At 36.5% G+C, this 19,199-nt stretch overlaps 3 protein-coding genes across 8 annotated transcripts; 2 read left to right on the plus strand and 1 right to left on the minus strand.

Annotated features, from left to right (window-relative positions):
• Positions 1 to 304: 304 nt before the first annotated feature.
• On the plus strand, positions 305 to 6,271 carry LOC110801266 (aspartate aminotransferase, cytoplasmic). 2 transcript variants are annotated; one of them, XM_056837009.1, is made up of 13 exons: positions 320 to 531; positions 732 to 803; positions 925 to 986; positions 1,100 to 1,183; positions 3,259 to 3,358; positions 3,447 to 3,567; positions 3,705 to 3,868; positions 3,999 to 4,136; positions 4,546 to 4,614; positions 4,757 to 4,878; positions 5,121 to 5,215; positions 5,533 to 5,653; positions 5,868 to 6,271. In XM_056837009.1, exons 1-13 carry the CDS (start codon positions 478 to 480, stop codon positions 5,950 to 5,952), a joined length of 1,287 nt encoding a protein of 428 aa, XP_056692987.1. In that variant the 5' UTR covers positions 320 to 477; the 3' UTR covers positions 5,953 to 6,271. The 2 variants fall into 2 exon arrangements, with proteins under 2 accessions (XP_021862303.1, XP_056692987.1); XM_022006611.2 differs by lacking the exon at positions 4,546 to 4,614 and having other exon boundaries at positions 305 to 531.
• Positions 6,272 to 7,102: 831 nt separating this feature from the next.
• Positions 7,103 to 11,398, plus strand: LOC110801262 (pentatricopeptide repeat-containing protein At5g18950). 5 transcript variants are annotated; one of them, XM_056837006.1, is made up of 5 exons: positions 7,103 to 9,169; positions 9,271 to 9,556; positions 10,293 to 10,368; positions 10,740 to 10,784; positions 10,928 to 11,398. In XM_056837006.1, the coding sequence occupies exon 1, from the start codon at positions 7,174 to 7,176 to the stop codon at positions 8,926 to 8,928; it is 1,755 nt and encodes a 584-aa protein (XP_056692984.1). In that variant the 5' UTR covers positions 7,103 to 7,173; the 3' UTR covers positions 8,929 to 9,169; positions 9,271 to 9,556; positions 10,293 to 10,368; positions 10,740 to 10,784; positions 10,928 to 11,398. The 5 variants fall into 5 exon arrangements, with proteins under 5 accessions (XP_056692984.1, XP_056692983.1, XP_056692986.1 ...); XM_056837005.1 differs by lacking the exon at positions 10,740 to 10,784 and having other exon boundaries at positions 11,046 to 11,398; XM_056837008.1 differs by having other exon boundaries at positions 7,103 to 9,556; positions 10,740 to 11,398.
• On the minus strand, positions 10,611 to 13,175 carry LOC110801264 (rho guanine nucleotide exchange factor 8). The gene is made up of 7 exons (XM_022006607.2): positions 12,851 to 13,175; positions 12,653 to 12,769; positions 12,397 to 12,551; positions 12,213 to 12,287; positions 11,850 to 12,122; positions 11,393 to 11,713; positions 10,611 to 11,291 (listed from the first exon to the last, which is right to left on the minus strand). The coding sequence occupies exons 1-7, from the start codon at positions 13,083 to 13,085 to the stop codon at positions 10,929 to 10,931; spliced, it is 1,539 nt and encodes a 512-aa protein (XP_021862299.2). The 5' UTR covers positions 13,086 to 13,175; the 3' UTR covers positions 10,611 to 10,928.
• Between the last annotated feature and the right edge of the window lie 6,024 nt (positions 13,176 to 19,199).

Raw genomic sequence — 19,199 nt, forward strand, 5'->3', positions numbered from 1 at the left:
ACTTTTTGCGTATTATTTTATTAATGATTCTAATTTTATATTTATTTGATATATTATATTATTTTAGTATTATTATTTTTCGTGTCCCCGTGTCCATCATTTTTAAGATGGCGTATCGCCGTACCCGTATTATGTCCGTGTCCGTGTCCGTATCCGTTTTGGTGCAACTTAGGTGACCCGTAGTCCCGTGCCGGAGGCTATACCGGGGCAAAAGGCCACGTCACAGTAGACAAAACTTAACAGATCGCCGCGTCAGTTAACAGCAATTAAAAACACAAAAGCATGGAAGTTGTAGACTCCTCTCTGCTTTTTCCTCTTCCCCAAGCCAGTTACAATTACATATTTACATATTTACATATACGTGGTGCGCCCACAGTTTCTCGTCACTTCCAAAACCTTCTAACTTTCTCTCTCCTCTGATCGCCACTTTACATTTTCTCTCTCATCTCATCGCTCCTTCAAAACTCTTCTTCTTCCATGGATTCTGTCTTCGCTAATGTCGTCCAAGCTCCCGAAGATCCCATTTTAGGGGTATGTCATTCCATTTCATTTTTATGATCGATTTTCCAATCATTTTGATTTTCTTTTCCATAATCTGTTTAGTTAAGTACAAATCTTTGATTGATCACATTTTTTTATTTAAATTTTTTCATTGATTAGTCTGTTATGATTATGAATGAGTGATATACTTGGGATGATGATTAATTGTGATATTTTTTAATATGAAAAAGGTGACAGTTGCTTATAACAAGGATCCTAGCCCAGCTAAGCTGAATTTAGGAGTTGGTGCTTATCGAACTGAGGTGCGTTTCGTTTTTTGAGTTGCAAAGTTTTGACTTTTGTACTATTTACACACCCTGCCCCTGCCCCTGGTATAAAAAACGTGGTATTTTGTTAGATTGAAGTTTGTATGATTGATGATAGGAAGGAAAACCTATTGTGTTGAATGTAGTCAGGAAAGCTGAGCAATTGTTGGTTAATGATCCGTAAGTATTCCCACTAACTAGTTGATGATTTGGCTTTGAATTTGCTGGTTGTGTTGTTTATGTTGTGTTACTTTGTGATTTTTGATTTCGTGTACGCTCAATTGGTTGTAAAGGTCTCACTTGAAGGAGTATCTTCCGATTCTTGGATTGGCCGACTTCAATAAGTTGACTGCAAAGCTCATTCTTGGTGCTGACAGGTGATCCTTTGGAGTTTTCGTACTTTCTGGTTATAGTTTTATTCAGTTGTTCCTGTTAATAATACCGTTCTCGTCAGGAATTGATAATATGTATGTTATTTTGTGATGTTCGGGAAAAGTTGTTACCTTTTTTTGCAACCATATTCCATTGTCTAGAATTTATAGTCACAATTTGGATGTCCAAACAAAGATGTTACATTTTCTGAAATGGTAGTGGTTTATGGTTGGGTATCTTGATATGCCACTACTTAAATCAAGTGATGAGGAGTGGATGGAATGATATACGAAGTCGTAACTAATAAAAGAAAATTTTGTGATTCATGTGATGTCCTTGATTATGAGGGGTTTGAGACAATTTGATAACTAATTTTAGGCAGTAATGAATAATGATTGAACTTTCCTATATGCCCTACTTTGATTGAGTAATGGGAGGGAGTGTGGAAATGACCAAACTATTATACAGTTTTTTTTAGTAAAATTATGTCTTGTCTTGGATAAGGGGTTGAGACAATGTGACAGTTTTCTCGCAAATGTTAGTAAAATTTAACTCTTTTAACAGAAGATACATCATCCTTGCAGTCTATGATGCTTAGACTTGGGTACTTGTGTCCAACACAAAGATGTGTCCAAGTATCTCACTTAGATGTTTTCCCATGATTTTAACCAAAATGAAGTGTTGGAGTATACATACTCATGTAGGAGTTGCGAGGATTCAACACAGGTGCTTAGAGATGTAATAGTTAGGGCGAGTAACCTAGCTTGCAATCATATCATAGAAATCATCATTTTGAGACTTAGGCTTTAACTTACATTTTAGGACGGGCTTCTGTAGCCACTAGAAATCTAAATTCATACACACTAGGTTATAGCATCAAGAAAAACAGACTTAAGGGTATTAATCTGTTTCAAAACTTATATCTCGGATTATCCTCCTTATATTAGGGGCAGCTTTTGTCTTCCTTGGAACAATTGGTGATTCTTTTTGTGCCAACTATACCATACCACAGCAGCAGCTGCAAGTGTGCTTCTGTATACTTGTACCTTACAGTTAAGTATGTAAATTTAGATTTCTAAACTAAACGTAGCGTCCCTCCTTATAGTAATCAAATGCTCATCACATTTCATAGTCCCAATTAAGATTTCTATAGATAAACCTAGCATCCCTTCTGCTGAATCAACCTCTTAATTTTGTATGAAAAATCTGAGTTGACGGGCATTGAGTTTGACCTCTTTATTTTTTTATTTTATTTTTTTACAATAACTGGTTAGACTATCTGTTGCTCATGATTTAATGAGTTGGTTCATTATTTTCCTTGTACTCTTCCTGCTAAGTGCTAACAAGCTAGCGAAGAAAGAAATGAAATAGTAGTCTCATGGTGTTTTTGTTGTATTTTACACTTTTTAGGCTCCGTTTGGTAGGGCGTAAAACGTTTTCATGGAAAACGATTTTCCCCCTTTTAATCATTTTACGTTGTTTGGTTGGGTAAGGGATGTAAAACAATTTTCCATTACTCTCTCAAAGATGGAAAACTCTTTTCCATTTGAAATGGAGGGAAACCACTTTTCCTTCTTTCCTCCTTACCTCCCTCTCCTTTCTTCCCCTCAATCTTCACCATTTTCTCCCATTTTCCTTTAAGTTACCAAACAAAGGAAAACTAGTTTGGAATTGTTTTTTCCCTTGAAAACTATTTTCCATGGAAAATCGTTTTACAATGAAAATGTTTTACGCCTTACCAAACGGAGCCTAAATGTATGGTGTTTAATGATGGTACTGATTAGTATTTTTTTTAACAATTTATAGATTAATCTTCAGCGCCTTGAGCTATTCTGTTTATTACGCTTATATTCCACTGCAACCCAGGGTTTGCTTACCCTGAACTTACGAGACATTGTTTCTTTTGCTTGATGGTTAAGAAATCTTGTATTTTTTCAATTTTACTTATTGGAACACCCTCCTCTTTGTTTTTGATATTGGAATTACTTGTATGGTTCAATTGTTCTTCGTACTTTGTAGAGTTTTATTGTATTAGCTATACTGGTTTTTCTTATGTTGCTCATTGTTCTCGTTGCCTCAGCCCTGCCGTATTGGAGAACAGGATCGCTACTGCCCAATGTTTGTCAGGTACAGGGTCACTTAGGGTTGGTTCTGAATTTCTGGCAAGACATTACCACCAAGTATGCTCTCATGGTCTACTTCATCGTCTTTTAAAAGTGACTATACACTGATGTGAAGACCAAACTTACCCGTGTACTTGTTGTACAGCACACAATATACATTCCACAACCAACATGGGGAAACCACCCAAAAGTTTTCACTTCAGGAGGGTTGAATGTAAAGAGTTACCGATACTATGACCCGACAACACGGGGTCTGGACTTACAAGGTTATAACCCCTTGTCCTGAGTTCAGTGCTTCAATTTCTCATAGTTCCTATCTTGTGTCGTAGAATGATGTTTCATTAAACCGAGTCCATAGAAAAAATCTGTTGATTTTTCTAAATACATTTACCCATCAAAACAGGTCTCTTAGAGGATCTAAATGCTGCTGACGCCGGATCAGTAGTGCTTTTTCATGCATGCGCTCATAATCCAACAGGTGTTGATCCTACCCCAGAACAATGGGAACAGATAAGACAGCTAGTAAGATCAAAAGGGTTGTTGCCATTCTTTGACAGTGCCTATCAGGTAATAATATCACCTTTCTAAATTCTAATTCTGGATATAGATGATATTCTCAATCAAGTAAATAGTCATTGGATTGGAGTGCAAGTTATAGAATGACCTTTGACATGCGTTCTTTTAATTTGTATTCCAGGGTTTTGCTAGTGGCAGCCTTGATGAAGATGCGCAGTCTGTTCGTATGTTTGTTGCAGATGGAGGTGAATGTTTCATAGCTCAAAGTTATGCAAAAAATATGGGTCTTTATGGGGAACGTGTCGGTGCCCTCAGCATTGTAAGACATTTCTGAACTCTTGCAAACCCTTTCTAGGTCTGTAAATGTATATATCTGTTACTAGTGAGCATATATGTTTACAAACAAGTCATTCCTGTGGAGGGGGTGGGGGTGGGGGGGGGGGGGGGTGGTAGATGTTCTTTTCATCTGTTATGTTATCCCACTGAACATCTGTTGTATCCAAGCGAGTCATTTATTCGTGAGGTATCGTATCCTGTAGATGCAATTTGACACTAAGTTTTTTGAATCCATTGATTCGGTAGGTAAGTGTAGTATTGTATGAAAATTCGACAAACAATTGAACATTTTCAGTATATATGATTGGAGTATATTAAAGACACAATACTTTGAAAAGGGCATGAGTTTTCTCATAAATTGTTGAAGTCTTTCTGTTTTGGAGTTGGCTCAGATTTGGATCTTTACTTGGTTTTTCAAACCTGCTTTGGATTGGAAGTACTGGTTCAGGCATGAAAAGAAGGCTAGTGGTCTTAAGCTTCATCTTATAATATGGAAGTAATTCAAATCAGGCCCCAGACTTGGGCTAAGCACTGAAGCAAAATAATTAAACATTATAGAAATTATGAGGTTTGACGTGTTCTTATAATAAATTCACTTGGTAGGTGTGCAAGGCAGCAGATGTCGCGAGCAGGGTGGAAAGCCAACTGAAACTTGTGGTTAGACCTATGTACTCCAACCCCCCTATTCATGGAGCATCCATTGTAGCCAAAGTACTCAAAGACAAGTATGCATTCTCCTTTTTTCAATAATTTGACCATTAAAATTTTACTTAATCAAGTGAGCAACGATAACTATTGAACGAATTTACCTTCTTTGTAACGTCTGTCCTACTAGTTGAAATGTAAATAGATTAATTGATATTCTGAAAGCTGTTATGGCTGTTCACAGCTTTCGTTGAGTAAATATTTAAATAATTATCATGGTATATGGGTTTTGTTACTCAACCTGAATGTTAAATGTCTTCAGGGATTTGTATGATGAATGGACTGCTGAGCTAAAGGGAATGGCTGATCGAATTATAAGCATGCGCCAGCAGCTCTTTGATGCATTAACTGCTAGAGGTGAGTTATTGTAATTAAGGAACTGAGGATAACGATAATACAATTTCATGCTGGTTGCTAATCTTGCTATCTTCTACTTAGTCCTTCCCTGGATTTGGGGTGCATACTTTAAAAAGATTTTACGAATCCCCTTTCAACTTTTTTTTAATGAAAGAATCTCCTTATAACTTGGCTACTGATGTCTATGATATGTTAATAACAGCTTGGATAATATACTCTTCACCTTTTTCAGTCCTGAAATTTCTAATGATGCAAAGATTTAGACATAGTTTTAGTCTTAGTGCAAATGCATGTTAATAATGTACTCTTTTTTACAGGTACACCTGGAGATTGGAGTCACATTATCAAGCAGATTGGCATGTTTACTTTCACCGGCTTGAATGCTGAACAAGTCAGTTTCATGAGGAACGAGTACCATATCTACATGACATCTGATGGGTATGAAGATATTTGTTTATTTTTAGCAGTTTTTCTTTTGGCAATCTGAATGTTATGCTCATCCTTGGACTCACATAAACACATATGCCAATGTGGCAGAGGAAGCACTGCTCTTCAAAAAAGGACTGATGCTCTAGTTAAAAGATGCTTCAAACTTGATTGTGATTTGTGACATAGGTTTATGATACTATTTCTGAATATTGATTATGTACAGGAGGATAAGCATGGCTGGTTTGAGTTCTCGGACTGTCCCACATCTTGCGGATGCTATACATGCTGCTGTTACTCGGGTTGCCTAGATCAAGACTCGGTTTTTGAATAACGTGGCTGGCTGATGAGGTTGTTTTCCCCTCTGGCGAAGACCCACAATCACCTATTTTGCTTGTTTCTAGTAAAACTTTCCTGATTTGGGATTCTACTTGTATTAGCTTGAGCTCATAAGATCAGGATTATTCGAAAAGTTGACGTTTTCCGAGTTTCAGGAAAATAAATACTCAGTATGAGATTGTGACTGAAGTGAAATGGTCTTCATTGCCTATGGGTGATCCGTGATCATCTTAGGTTTTTTTGATTGTTTGAAATTGTAAATTTTAATTGTTTAGGCTCTGCCATCCCCAATTTTGCACCTTGGACATTTACGTTTTTTTTAATCTTCAAACATGATTATTAGGCCCGAAACAGGCATTTTTGGGGTCTATAGTCCTCGTACTCATCTATATTAATTCTGAGAATATTACTCCATACGGATTTGTATACAATAAGGAGTATGTTTTTAAACAAAAATAAAATGTTACTCCGTAATACATAAAGACGGTCAAATCAGTCAAGTGAACCAACCAGTTGCTAAACAATGTCTGGCTTTTGTGCAATCCTTTAGCAACAATTGATGGTGGAAGAGGAGAGTGTGTACACCAGCTAAATTATTGTCTACATGTTTGAAGAAGATGATTGGGAACTGAAGGTAATTCATATATAATGAGAGGTAATAGAAGGCGGCGAATTGGCTTGCAAATCACGACATCACTCAATTGTCCAAATTCCTTTTCTTGGAGACCATCCCGATAGATCTTAGTAGAATTTTAGATGATGATATTAGCCAATTAGGGGTGTGGCATTGGCATGTTTAGCTCCTCTGTACTTCTGTACGCTTGTTCTTTCTTTCGTTAACTTATTTTCTTTTTCTTTGGAGCTTCTCTCTTCATTTAAATTATAAAAAAATGTTCGAAAATGTCATGATTGCCCTATGTAGTGGGCTCGAAACGTGATTTTGATTCGTATTCCTAAATTAATTGCAATTTAGGAGATGCATTACATATGTAAAGTCTAAGAGTTGTGTATATTGTTATCATTAAACAGTAATATTATTATTACCCCGAACTAAAAATGTCACTTAATTTGCGCTCTGATTCGCTGAATTTGGGATATAGGAAAATCAAGTTCTAAACTCCAAGTGTAACTTTCTAACTTATAATTGTACTCTGTTCTTGATTATACTCCCTCATTTCACACCTTTCCTTCCAATGGCAAAGCAAGTATCGTTCATTTTCCGCCAAAACCCTAAGCCCTGTTTCCGACACTTTTCAACCAATTCCGAACCCCAACAACAGCAACAATTGATCACAAAAGTTGCTGGGGAAGTTTGTGAGATCATTCGCACTCGCCCCAGATGGGAGAATACACTAATCTCTCTTTTCCCATCCTTCAATTTCTTGGACACCAGATTCTTCAATGAGGTACTTCGACTTCAAAACAATCCATTTCTCTCTCTTCGTCTCTTCAATTGGCTTGAATCCCAATCTGGGTTTTCCCTTGATCCCATTTCATGTAAGTCTTTGTTTACTTCCCTTGTTGAATGTAATGCTTCTGTTGTTGCGAAATCGATTTACGACTCGTTTCCTCAGTTTAACCATGAGCCGGATTCAGTTGAGTCTTTGATTTGTTGTTTGTGTAATGATGGGTTTGTTAATGAGGCTGTTGATTTGTTTGAGAAGTTGAAATCATTGGGGCATCGCCCATCTATTGTTACTTGGAATGCCGCCTTTGCCGGGGCGGTTCGGGATAAGAGAACTGATATTGTTTGGAGTTTGTATGGGGAGATGATGGATTGTGGGGTTGTTCTAAATGTGGAGACTGCTGGGTATTTGATTCAAGCTTGTTGTATTGATAACAATGCTGAGGGGGGTTATGAGCTTCTTCGCCAGATTCGGAAGGATGGGGTTGTTCCTGATACTGTTGCTTTGAAAAGATTGATAAGTGGATTTTCTATGGATGGAAAGTATGATAGGGTTTCAGAGCTTTTGCATCTGATGGTTGAAACAAATCATCACCTTGATATTTTTACTTATCAAGAAATAATTCATGGTCTTTGCAAGTGTGGGAGAGTGGGTGAAGGGTATCGAGTTTTTAATGAGCTCAAGGCTAGAGGGTATGCTCCGGATAGGGTGATGTATACGATAATGATTCATGGGCTTTGTCAGTTAAAATGGATTGAGAAAGCTAGGGGTTTGTGGGTTGAAATGAAAGAAAAAGGTATACCTCCAAATGAGTATACTTATAATGTGCTTATTCGTGGATATTGTCGAATCTATGAAGTTGAAGAGGCTTTAAAGTTGCTAAAGGAGATGTGTGATAGAGGTTATAGGCTGAACACTGTGAATTATAACACCTTGATTGCTGGATTGTGCATGAATAGAAGGACAAAGGAAGCTTGTGACTTGTTTGAAGAAATGTCTCAGAGTGGTGTTGTACCTGATGTAATTACATACAACTCTCTTATCCGGGGCCTCTGTAAGGATGGACAGTTGGCTAAGGGTCAGGTGTTCTTTGAAGAGCTTTTGGCACAAGGATTGACGCCTACAAATTCATCCTATACACCTTTTATTGAACAACTTTGTCGTCTGGGAAGAACTCAGCAAGCATTAGAGCTGTTGACAGATATGATGAACAGAGGGGTTGAACCTTCAATATACAACCGGGAATGTATTGTAGATGGATTGTGCAAGGAAGGATCACCAATTGATGGGATGCGTTGGTTGTCTGAGATGCTAGATAGAAAGCTTATTCCAAGACGGAAGGTCTTTCTGGGACTCATTAAATGCCTTGTTCAGCAAGATAAGCTGGAGTCTGCACTAATTGTTGTGAACTCTATGCTACCAGTAGGGTATATGCTTGGGAAATTTTTATCCCGTTCCCTTGTTAGTAAATTTTGTAGTACTAATTCAAACCATGTTGAGATGCTTCTCCAAGATATCATATCCAGTAGCCAAGTTTCCTAGCTATTTGTGCTGATGCATTATCTGAGATAGATTTGTTACTGTCTATGGTCTTTCTTGCTCAAGCATGGAGGCGAAGACATGTTATATGGTACACTGTCCTTATTAAGCTATAGTGCTGCTAGTGTGACTGTTTGCTCCATTAGTGGCTCAGCATATATGCACAACCTTGATGTTATGATTACTCATTGTCACCATCGTTAATTTGGACCTCTTTGCTCAGGAAGGAACTGTCTTTGTAGAGGTCTTTCCCTTTTTCACTTGTCCAACTCAAATTTTCTTGGTGGTGATCAACGGTTGTATGTGGACTCTCAACTCTTTGCTTTGATGTGATGCAATGCGCAGGCAAACAGATTAAAGTGGCAGTGAGCTATTGACAAGTACTTGTATTTCTTATTGTCTTTCTTTCACAAAACAACTTCTCCAATATACAAAGAACTACACAGTATATTGCACCAACCAAGCTATTTCCTCAGAAATTACTTATGCAGAAGAAATACTGGTTTACTGGTAACCCATACTACAGTGATATGAGTGATTTCTCTTGCCCTCTTGCCATGGTATTTTACGCTGCTATTTATGGACCTCATCACGAAATAGTCTATTGCTTAATGCACTTAACACCCTTTGTGTGAGTATTCTACTCCTCATTTTTACCCTGGATGCTTGAATATATTTAATGTTACAATATCAGTACTTCTCATTGCATTAATGTTCTATTCGATCTTTTTTTCTCAATAATTTGATTTAGATTGAGGATTGTCAAGTGTAGAAATGGAAAGAGCTGTTGCTAGTCATATCTTATTGTTTGTTTGTGGGATTTTTAGTTTTTTACGAAGTATGATTCATATTGTTCAGCTGATCTTTAAATGGATGCTTAATACTGGTAGAAAAATCTAAAAGGAAACTTATATTGGTGAAAGAGGAATCTGCTAAGACGACTCTTATGTTGTATCAAAAGGGGTAATTTTTCCAGATTATATTGTTTGTTGAGACTTGTAACTATTGAGGTAATGAGTGATGAATTGTGGTAGTTCCCTGAGTATGTGATACATACGTTTCTACTTTTAATTGATGACTTGACCCCTGGACAGATTTTGCAGAAAAAACATTTCACTGATCATCATTTCTTTCACCTCTTGGTTTTTCTTGTCTCTTTCTTGTTTAAGTTTTTCTTTGTTCTGTTCAGGCAAATTTACATGACTTGTACGAGCATTTATAACAGCAAAGACGTCTGCATCTATCTGATGACAGCATGAACATTTTATTCTGCATATCTTAAATCTGAGTGTTTCAAATTATTACTTGGACGATTTGGTGGCCATACTTAGCATTTTTCTTTCTATTTATTGTGTTTCTTTGGACAGGCATACCTAGACATTTGAGTCAATTCATCTGGCAGATTGGAGCTTTACACATGTTGAGTATCAATCCTACATTGGGGTAAGATATGTTCATCTTTTGGACGGCATTTAATTTTTGTCGATTGTGAACACATATGGGAATGCTTGCCTATCTCATAACTCATAAGGAAGTGGATCAACGTTTGGTTCTTCACTATAAAAAACAAAACAAGGAAAATAATTTCTTCTCTTAATTTGTTGTTCATTGAGAATTTCTGTTTTTTTCTTGTTGGGAAACATTGCTTGTTCATGTTATTTCAAAGAAAAAAAAGGGGAGAAACAAAGAGCAAGTTAAGTTAAATTTATAAATCATGGCCGCTCGAGTACACTTTGCACAGTGAAAGTTAGGATATCGGATACCTCATAAAAGCATCCACGGTTAAACGCTGAAACTTCCCTGTCCTGTCATAGGAAGGAAGAACTCCTAAAGGACTAGGTCAGTACAAACCACCTCAGGTATCTGTTAAAATTTATATACACATTTCAGAAAAAGTAAGATATCTCTCTCTACATGCTTTCTTTGGTCCTATGCTCTTCCTGTCCCTCTCAGCTTAAAATTCGCTGTCTTTTTTAATCTCATCATGTTGTGCACTTCCCAGTTTAATGCCGCGCTGTTGGACTTCTTAGGCCGCCCCAATGCTCAAGCTTCTCAAGATAGGATATCTTCTTGTTTTCTGGAGTCTTTGCCATAATCTTTTCATGATCATGCTCTTTCAGGTATTCATCAAAATCACTACCTGGGTTCTTCTTTGCTTCTCCCTGGTCGATATTCCATCCCATAAAATCCAGTAATGTCATGGATGTTGGTGTCCCTGGTGTAAGATTCTCTTCTGGTTCACTCCCTGATGATGATTTTACTGCTAAAGCATCAGCATAAACGACATCATCTACCCGATTCAAGATGGCAGCAGCCAAACTTTCTAGTACCCTTGAGTAGCTCTCTAGTACCGCGTGTCCCACATCCTGTAAAACACAAAAGTAAAAATATCCAGATTGTTAGAGACTATGTTTGGAATTTGTATCAGAAACTTGCTGAATAAAATGAAATGATCTTGGTCAGTTACCTTGTTGTATTGGATTTTGGATATGTCAAGTGTGGATTGAGGAAGTCCAGGAAAATGATGCTTTAGTATGAGTAGCATAGTTTCTGCTCTTTCTTCAAAGAGCTCCCTCTTCTCCATGCTTATGGCGGAGCTCCATGACGACTTGCCATCTTTTTGGACCATCTTCCTCTTCCAGATCACGATTGAGGCCTCAATCCTGTTCTTTAAGTCGAGTACTTTGTGCTCTGACGTCAAGTCCATGGATGATAATAGGCTATCAGGATCGAAGAATTCATCTGTGATGCTTTTGTAGATTAAATCACCGAGGCTTGCTCTTCCATTCTGTCAAAGCATCACAAATGAAAATTATACAAGTTAGTTACTTCTCTGTTTTTCTTGGTTGCAATTTCTTAGTACAATTTGGATGTGGGTTTGTCTGAAAACATGATTTGTTTGAAAGGAAGGAAGTAATCCTCACCTTAGGAAGGGACTCAATGTAGCTTTCTGGGATCTCCATTTCTGAGAGCACTTGGGCATTGATAGCCATGGCTGCTTTCAGAACCTGATTGACAGCATCTTTTTGCTGCTGTATCCATTTCTTCGTTGCTTCTGATAGACCGCCAGTTGGGATCTTGACAGTAGGTATCCACCATTTGTCATTGTCTCGGCTGGCGGCTTTCTCTGCGTCATTTGCATCCTTGAAATCAACATACGTAAACTCTGTCTGCCCTTTGAAGTTATCTAAACAGTCCTGTTTTATCAGAACAAAATTGTGCTCGTCAGACGGGGAAATGATGCAGTTAATTGGGAACTTAGGTATACAAGTTTCATGGATTCTTACAAGAAGCATGGCATCGAGTTTCCGCAATGCTGGGATGTTAACCAGGAGATCGCTTCGTTGTTTCGTTACCATTATCTGTACAAGAACAATTCCAGAATCAGAAACAAATTCCTCCTGCAGATTTTCTGCATAACCAGATTTATATAAAATAATGTGGGCCAGGGTGATATATGTAATATGTTACCTCCATGGTTGAACCATCGGCAGCTTGTTGCTGCGAAGGGACGAGTTCGACAATGTGGTCGGTGACCGATAGGAGCCAATCGACTTCTTTTCGCCACCTCGCTTTCATATCCGATGACATTGGTTCTAATTTCTTAGAGTCTCCAAATATAGAAGCTGCAGCATTAATTATCATGGAAAAGACTTAGAATTGATTCACCATTTTCCATATTCCATTTTCCATAATATTGGGCTGAAATCAAGGAAAAGAGATGAACCTGAAAGATTAGTAATGGCATTTGACAAAGCCAAGGCTGATGAAACACCTTTGCCACCACCTGACATGTCTTCACCCAGCAACAACTTTGCAAATCTTTCTTTCATTAAATCAACATCTGTGCATGAAACCCACAACATTATAATCTGACAAATAATTCATCTGAAGAAAACAGGTGATATAGTATATAGGTTTTTACCTGAGGACACCTTGCAGACATATTTATGTACACCAACGTCTTTTGTAACGCGAGAAACGAAACCTATGTGATCAGGGGGGGAGGATGATGCTACATTATGATGATGAGCTTCCATGGGACTTTTTGATTCAGTACTTGAATGAGAATGGTTACTGTCAGAACTGTGGCTTTTTAAATCAAACATTTTTCTGAAGTTGAATGATGACGATCTGCTTCTATCAAAGGCTCTTACCATTGTAAGGGGATTCCTAACGTATGTCTTTCCCCTTCTTAGTTTTATCAAAGAAGGGTAAAACCCATGGTTTTCGTGATAACCAGAACCCGACAGCGGCGGAGGAGATGATCCTTTATCCTCTGACAGATTTGTTAAATTGTCAATCCCCTTTTGAGGGATTCTATCTTCTTGTCTTTTTGGTAAAACCGTTAATGAAAGGGGATTCAGCTTTCCGACTTTGAGGGTTTTGGGGGGAGAAATAATGGAACAACACAAACAACCAAGCAAATGGATGTTTTCAGAGTTTAATTAAGGCTTAAGACTTAAAGGGGATGTCGAAAACGTCGTGTTTCAGCAATACAATGAGGGATGCATGATCTACTGTTGTTCTGTTGTTGAAAGAGAGAAAAAAATAAAAATAAAAATAAAACCTAGGGTGAGAAGATTGACAGAAACATAAATTTATAGAGGCCTTATTTTAAGTAAAAATGAGAGATTAATGGTTGAATTTAAAGCCAAATCTTCCAATTTAGAGCCTAAATTCCCGGTAATACGCCAAGTTACAGCTAATTGTCTAATTGTTTACTGCCAATTCTTCTGCCGTCTTCTAAGTTCTAATTCTGGGTTTATGTTTTTGACTATTACTTGTTTTTATCAGATTATGACTTATTTATTTATTTATTTATTTTTAAACTATTGTTAAACTATTGTTCTGTAATGTTTACATATGCAAGTCAATGGTCAATGTGTTTAACTTGTTGGTTCTTTTTCCGCGAATGAGCCACTAGGCAAATAAATGCAATACAATGTTTATCTTATTAGTGGTGTGCATTGTTTTAAAAAATAGCATGGAAGATGTCATGCATGTAATATAGTTATACCAAGCAACGCCTTGGGCATCGTGTGAAAGAATTTCATTTTCGAGTTCAATCTTCACCAGAGGCACTGTAACAGAGGATTCCCCTTATCATTTTTCCCCACTCTCAAAATGGGTCTAGCTTGCTAACCTATAGCCTCTTATCTTATAATTATAAAGTGTAATATAGTTTTCAATTTACAACTAACTTATCTATCATCTATGAAAGTAACAAGTACTCGTTGTATGTCTTTTTCCGTGGGAGTTTTTAGGAGTGGTTAACAACTTAAGAGTAACTATCATAGAAGCTAAGTCATTGTTGTAATACTCCGTACCGACCAAGTACGTATGTAGCATAAATTATCATATTTATGGACATATAATAAGAAAATAACCAATATAAGTTAGTAGATAACTCATTTTGTGACTTGAAGGCGATAGGATTGAGCTTATCAACTGCGAAAATGCTTGAGAGTGTAGCTAAATTGATTAATCTGTGATTGATACTGGTTCAGTAGAGTCATTTCTTCTTAACTAACTAAAAAAAAAAATTAAAATTAAAATAATGATGTACGTACGTCGGAGCCACTTTGAAGCAAATGGTAACATTGAACTCTCTTACTTTTTTTAGGTCTTAAACAGTTAAACTCTCTTACTTGACATAGTTAAATATATTTTCTTACGTCAAATATGTTTCTACACCACTAATAGTTTGTTGGTTCAGTGGTAAACGAGGCTGAATTTGGTAGGTAGGATGCATGTTCGATTCCCTGCAATAACATTTGGGAGGGAAATGAAGCTTATGCACCCAAAACTCACACTGACTCCGGATTAGCCCTAAGGGTGAACCGAGTGGTACCACCAAAAAAAAAATTGCTTCTACACCTCAACTAGAGGAATATTAATCGATTTTTATGAAATTAGAACTCAATTAATTGTATCAGACTGATGTATTTTTTTCTCATATCCTAACCGATATTTATTTACAAAGTAGAAGCTAATTTTTTTTAGTGGACTTCATCAGATTAAATTATTAATCTGTATGATAATAATTGTGTTAGCCAATTTTAATTAGTTTATTTGATGCAACAATTTTAATTAATTTAGCTCACCTAAATTAAAACATGCATATGAAATTCTTGTGCAATCTTATATTCTTGTTTTTTTAGGGGGAATCTTATATTATTGTTTGTATAAACTCTTGCCCTAATTTGCAAATTGAACTGCCGACAATAAAAAAGAGATTTGGTAAAAATATTCTAATTCGAAATATTCGACGACTCATTTTTTTAAAAAAAAATAAAAAAAAACACAATAAATATTAGAAGTGGCAAGAGTATGAGCATTAAGGTATTAACCCACATGACCCAACCCATTGACCAAGATTTGGCCCAATTGCATTCGGCCGGCAAAATTGCTGAGTCATGTTGGACTTCATATCTCACTCGGAATCCAACCCTCAACCTACCCTTTTTTTTTTTAATTTTGTCACATGAGAAAAATAAATAAATTCTTACAAAAAAAAGGCTGAGTTTTGACCGGCTTCAACTCACTCTAATAATAAAATTAGAGATAATCTTATGGTTCTCTTATTTAAAGATCATATAAAAAAATGTCAAAAACATAATGTATGCGTTTAGAGTAGGACAAATGTTACGTGATCGACAACGTGTTAGATAGTGTAGGCCTATATGCTAGGTCTTCGTGTTTTTATGTATCATTACCTCAACGAGTTGTGTGTGGAATGAGTTAAGGAAAGTCATGCTTTTCACGTTCGGCCTCTCTTCTCACAATAATTATGACCCTTATTTTGGAAGAGAGGCATGGACTCGGATGATACAACTTTTTCTTAGCTCATTTCACACACGACTGGTTAAAGTACAACCTCGACGCATGATTTCGTCAAAATAATTAATTTTCATTATATAAGTCTTATGTAAAGATTATTTCTCGCAAAAGAAAAGGCGTAAATAATAACATTATGGATTTTTGATGAAAATGGCCGGACAATGCCTTAGTGAATTGAAAAAAACATGTGCACGTAGGGGAATAGGAATTATGAAATATTGTTATTTGTAAAGCATATTGGCATAAATACAAAATATTCTAAAGCAAATAAGACTTGGTCTATAACATTTTTTTAGTGTTTGACTTGGTTCAATGTGTGTTAAAGAAAAAGAAAAACAAATTTAGTTTAAATTTAACTAAATTAATGTCGATTCATGTCATGATATGTGGCTTAATTTTATGCTGGCCGCCACCAACCTACCGCACCCTCCTCCTTTATCCGGACTTGGGGACCGGCAGTGAATGAAGACCTAAAAAAACTTGGAGGAAGGTGATTGAGCACGATATAAGCTTTCTTGGGATTGAGGAAAATATGGCGTTGGATAGGACAGAGTGGAGGGAGAGAATATATATTGATGACTTCATTTGATTTATACAACTTTCATCTTTCTAATTTTTTAATTTTTTTTTTAATTTTTTTTTAATTTTTTATTTTTAAAATTCTTTTGAATTTTTTATTTATTTTTACATGTTATTTTGAAATGTACTTATTTTACTTATTCATTTACTTTAAACTTTACATATTTTTTTTATTATCTCTTATAATATTTCTTCTATAATATATATATACATTTTTCTCTTATTACTTTTATTAATTCCACCTTCTCTTCCTTGCTTTTTTTTCTTTTTACTTCCTGCTCCTTTCTGGTTTGATTGATGACAATGACGATCTCCTACGACGATTCATGTTAGCCGATCCCAAATTATTTTGGGACTAAAGCTTTGTTGTTGTTGTTGTTGTTTAACTAAATCAATGTATGCTGCCTTTGAAACACGAGACATGGGCCAGATGAAAGTCGCCCCATGGGCTATGGGCTGTGTTAATGAGTTCGACGCTAGGCCCAAGAATTGAATATGGGTTTTGCTCGTATCTGAAGTATCTCCAAGAAGGAAGGAATGAAATGGTTTTATATAGGTAAAACGCCGTGTACTAATATTAGCATCTTCATTCTTACAAAAAAAAAAAAAAAAAAAAAATAAATTATAGGTTTCTGTTCGGTATCGCTTTTTGTTTTTAATTTTCTGTTTTTTTACAAAACTATAAACAAAAGTAGGAAAATCACAAAAGTAGTTTCCAGTGTTTTGTTGTTAGTTTTAAAATCAACATGATTACTATAAGTATGATTGTATGACTAACTTTTAGTTCATGATTCAATCTAAATCACACGACTTTCAAAACCAACCAAAAACTGAAAACTTACATTGATACCAAAAAATAAATGTTACAATCAAAATAATTTACTCTCCCGTCTGCTATAACATAGTTCGTACTCCACCGTTTCTAAGCGAACAATGAGTTTTGAAGTCTTCAAATCTTTCCAAGTAGATTCATTCGCTTTCTGCGCACGAATTATTCAATCAACGAGTTAATGACAAACCATAATCCAATAAAGCCATATCATCTTCCCAGAACCTAGCCAAAGCTAGAAAAAAAAAATCCATAAATGGAACAAACAAAACGAAAAAACAAAAACCTAAGGAAAACAACAAAGAGGTCCAAAACTGTCTAATATCAGAAGAAATTAGTCTATTTATGGTCTAAACGCTAAGAAAATGACAAAATGTGATCAAAAGAGAGAGAGTTTGTATTGATGATCAAAAACTAATGAATAATTATTACAGTAATGAAGGCCTTTTATAGCTTAATACATTCTAGAAGCTACTGAAATCTGTTACAACTAACTCCTAGAAATAAGGAAGCTATACTAACTGAAAGTGCTAGCGTGGCAACTCTCATGCACTACAATGTAGTACGTACTGAACTAATGCTCAAGCTGATCAATTGTGCAACATGTATAAGCTTAACAGTCCCCCTCAAGATGGAACATCACAAGTTCCAATCTTGGACAATAATTGTTGAAACTGTGCAGAAGAAAGAGACTTGGTAAAAACATCTGCTAGTTGATGTTCAGTGGGTAAGTAAGCAAGATGTAGAAGGCCTTCTAACACTTTGTCACGTGTAAAATGACAGTCAATCTCAATGTTTTTCGTTCTTTCATGAAACACTGGATTCCTAGCAATGTGTAATGCTGATTGATTATCACAGTGAAGGCTGATAGGTTTAAGATTAGAAACTCCCATGTCTTCCAATAAGTTAACCAACCAAGTTACCTCAGATGATGCTGCAGCCATTGCCCTATATTCTGCTTCTGCAGATGACTTAGAAACTGTGTTTTGCTTTTTGGATTTCCATGAAACTGGTGACCCCCCTAACAACAATACATAACCAGTGATGGACCTTCTAGAATCTGGACAAGATGCCCAATCTGAGTCTGAGAAAGCTTGCAATCTGATACACTCTGAAGCTTTTAGAAGTATACCTTGTCCTGCTGTGTGTGCCAAGTATCTCAAGGTGTGTTGTAGAGCTGTAATGTGAGGAAGTCTAGGATTTTGCAAGTACCGGCTTAAGAACTGAACTGCATAGGACAAGTCTGGTCTGGTATGAGTTAGAAAGTTAAGTTTCCCAACCAGTGATCTATACTTCTCTGTGTCAGTGTACAATTCTCCATCTGATAGAGTTAGCTTTACATTAGCTGGTAAAGGGGTGATTGCTTTCTTTGTGATATCAAAACCACAGTCACTGAGCAATTCTTTGGTGAATTTCTTTTGGCTAAGAATGATACCTTCAGAAGAATAGCCAACTTCAATACCTAGGAAATAGTTCAGCTTCCCCAAATCTTTGATACTGAACTCTTGGTGCAAGTATGCTTTCAAAGCAGTGAGTTTGTTGTGATCTGTACCAGTAAGGATGATATCATCAACATAAACTGCTGCTATATTAATATGACCTTGTTGTTTGTGAATGAACAAACTGTAGTCATGCTTGGATTGAATGAACCCCTGTGTTTCAAGAGCAGTCATAAGCTTTTCATGCCATTGCCTTGAAGCTTGTTTTAAACCATATATGGACTTGAGCAGCTTGCATACTTTGTTATCAGGATTATCAATGCCTTCTGGTACTTGCATATACACCTCCTCTTTTAAATCTCCATGGAGAAATGCATTGTTAACATCCAACTGGAAAAGAGGCCAGTTTCTGCTAGCTGCAACAGCAATCAAACACCTGACAGTTGTCATCTTTACTACTGGACTGAAGGTCTCTTCATAGTCAATCCCATACTTCTGGTTGAACCCTTTTGCAACTAATCTGGCTTTACACCTTTCCAGAGCACCAGTTGACTTTAACTTGACTTTGAACACCCACTTGCAGC

This window comes from Spinacia oleracea, chromosome 2 (genome assembly GCF_020520425.1).
Source record: "Spinacia oleracea cultivar Varoflay chromosome 2, BTI_SOV_V1, whole genome shotgun sequence".
Lineage (NCBI taxonomy): Eukaryota > Viridiplantae > Streptophyta > Magnoliopsida > Caryophyllales > Amaranthaceae > Spinacia > Spinacia oleracea.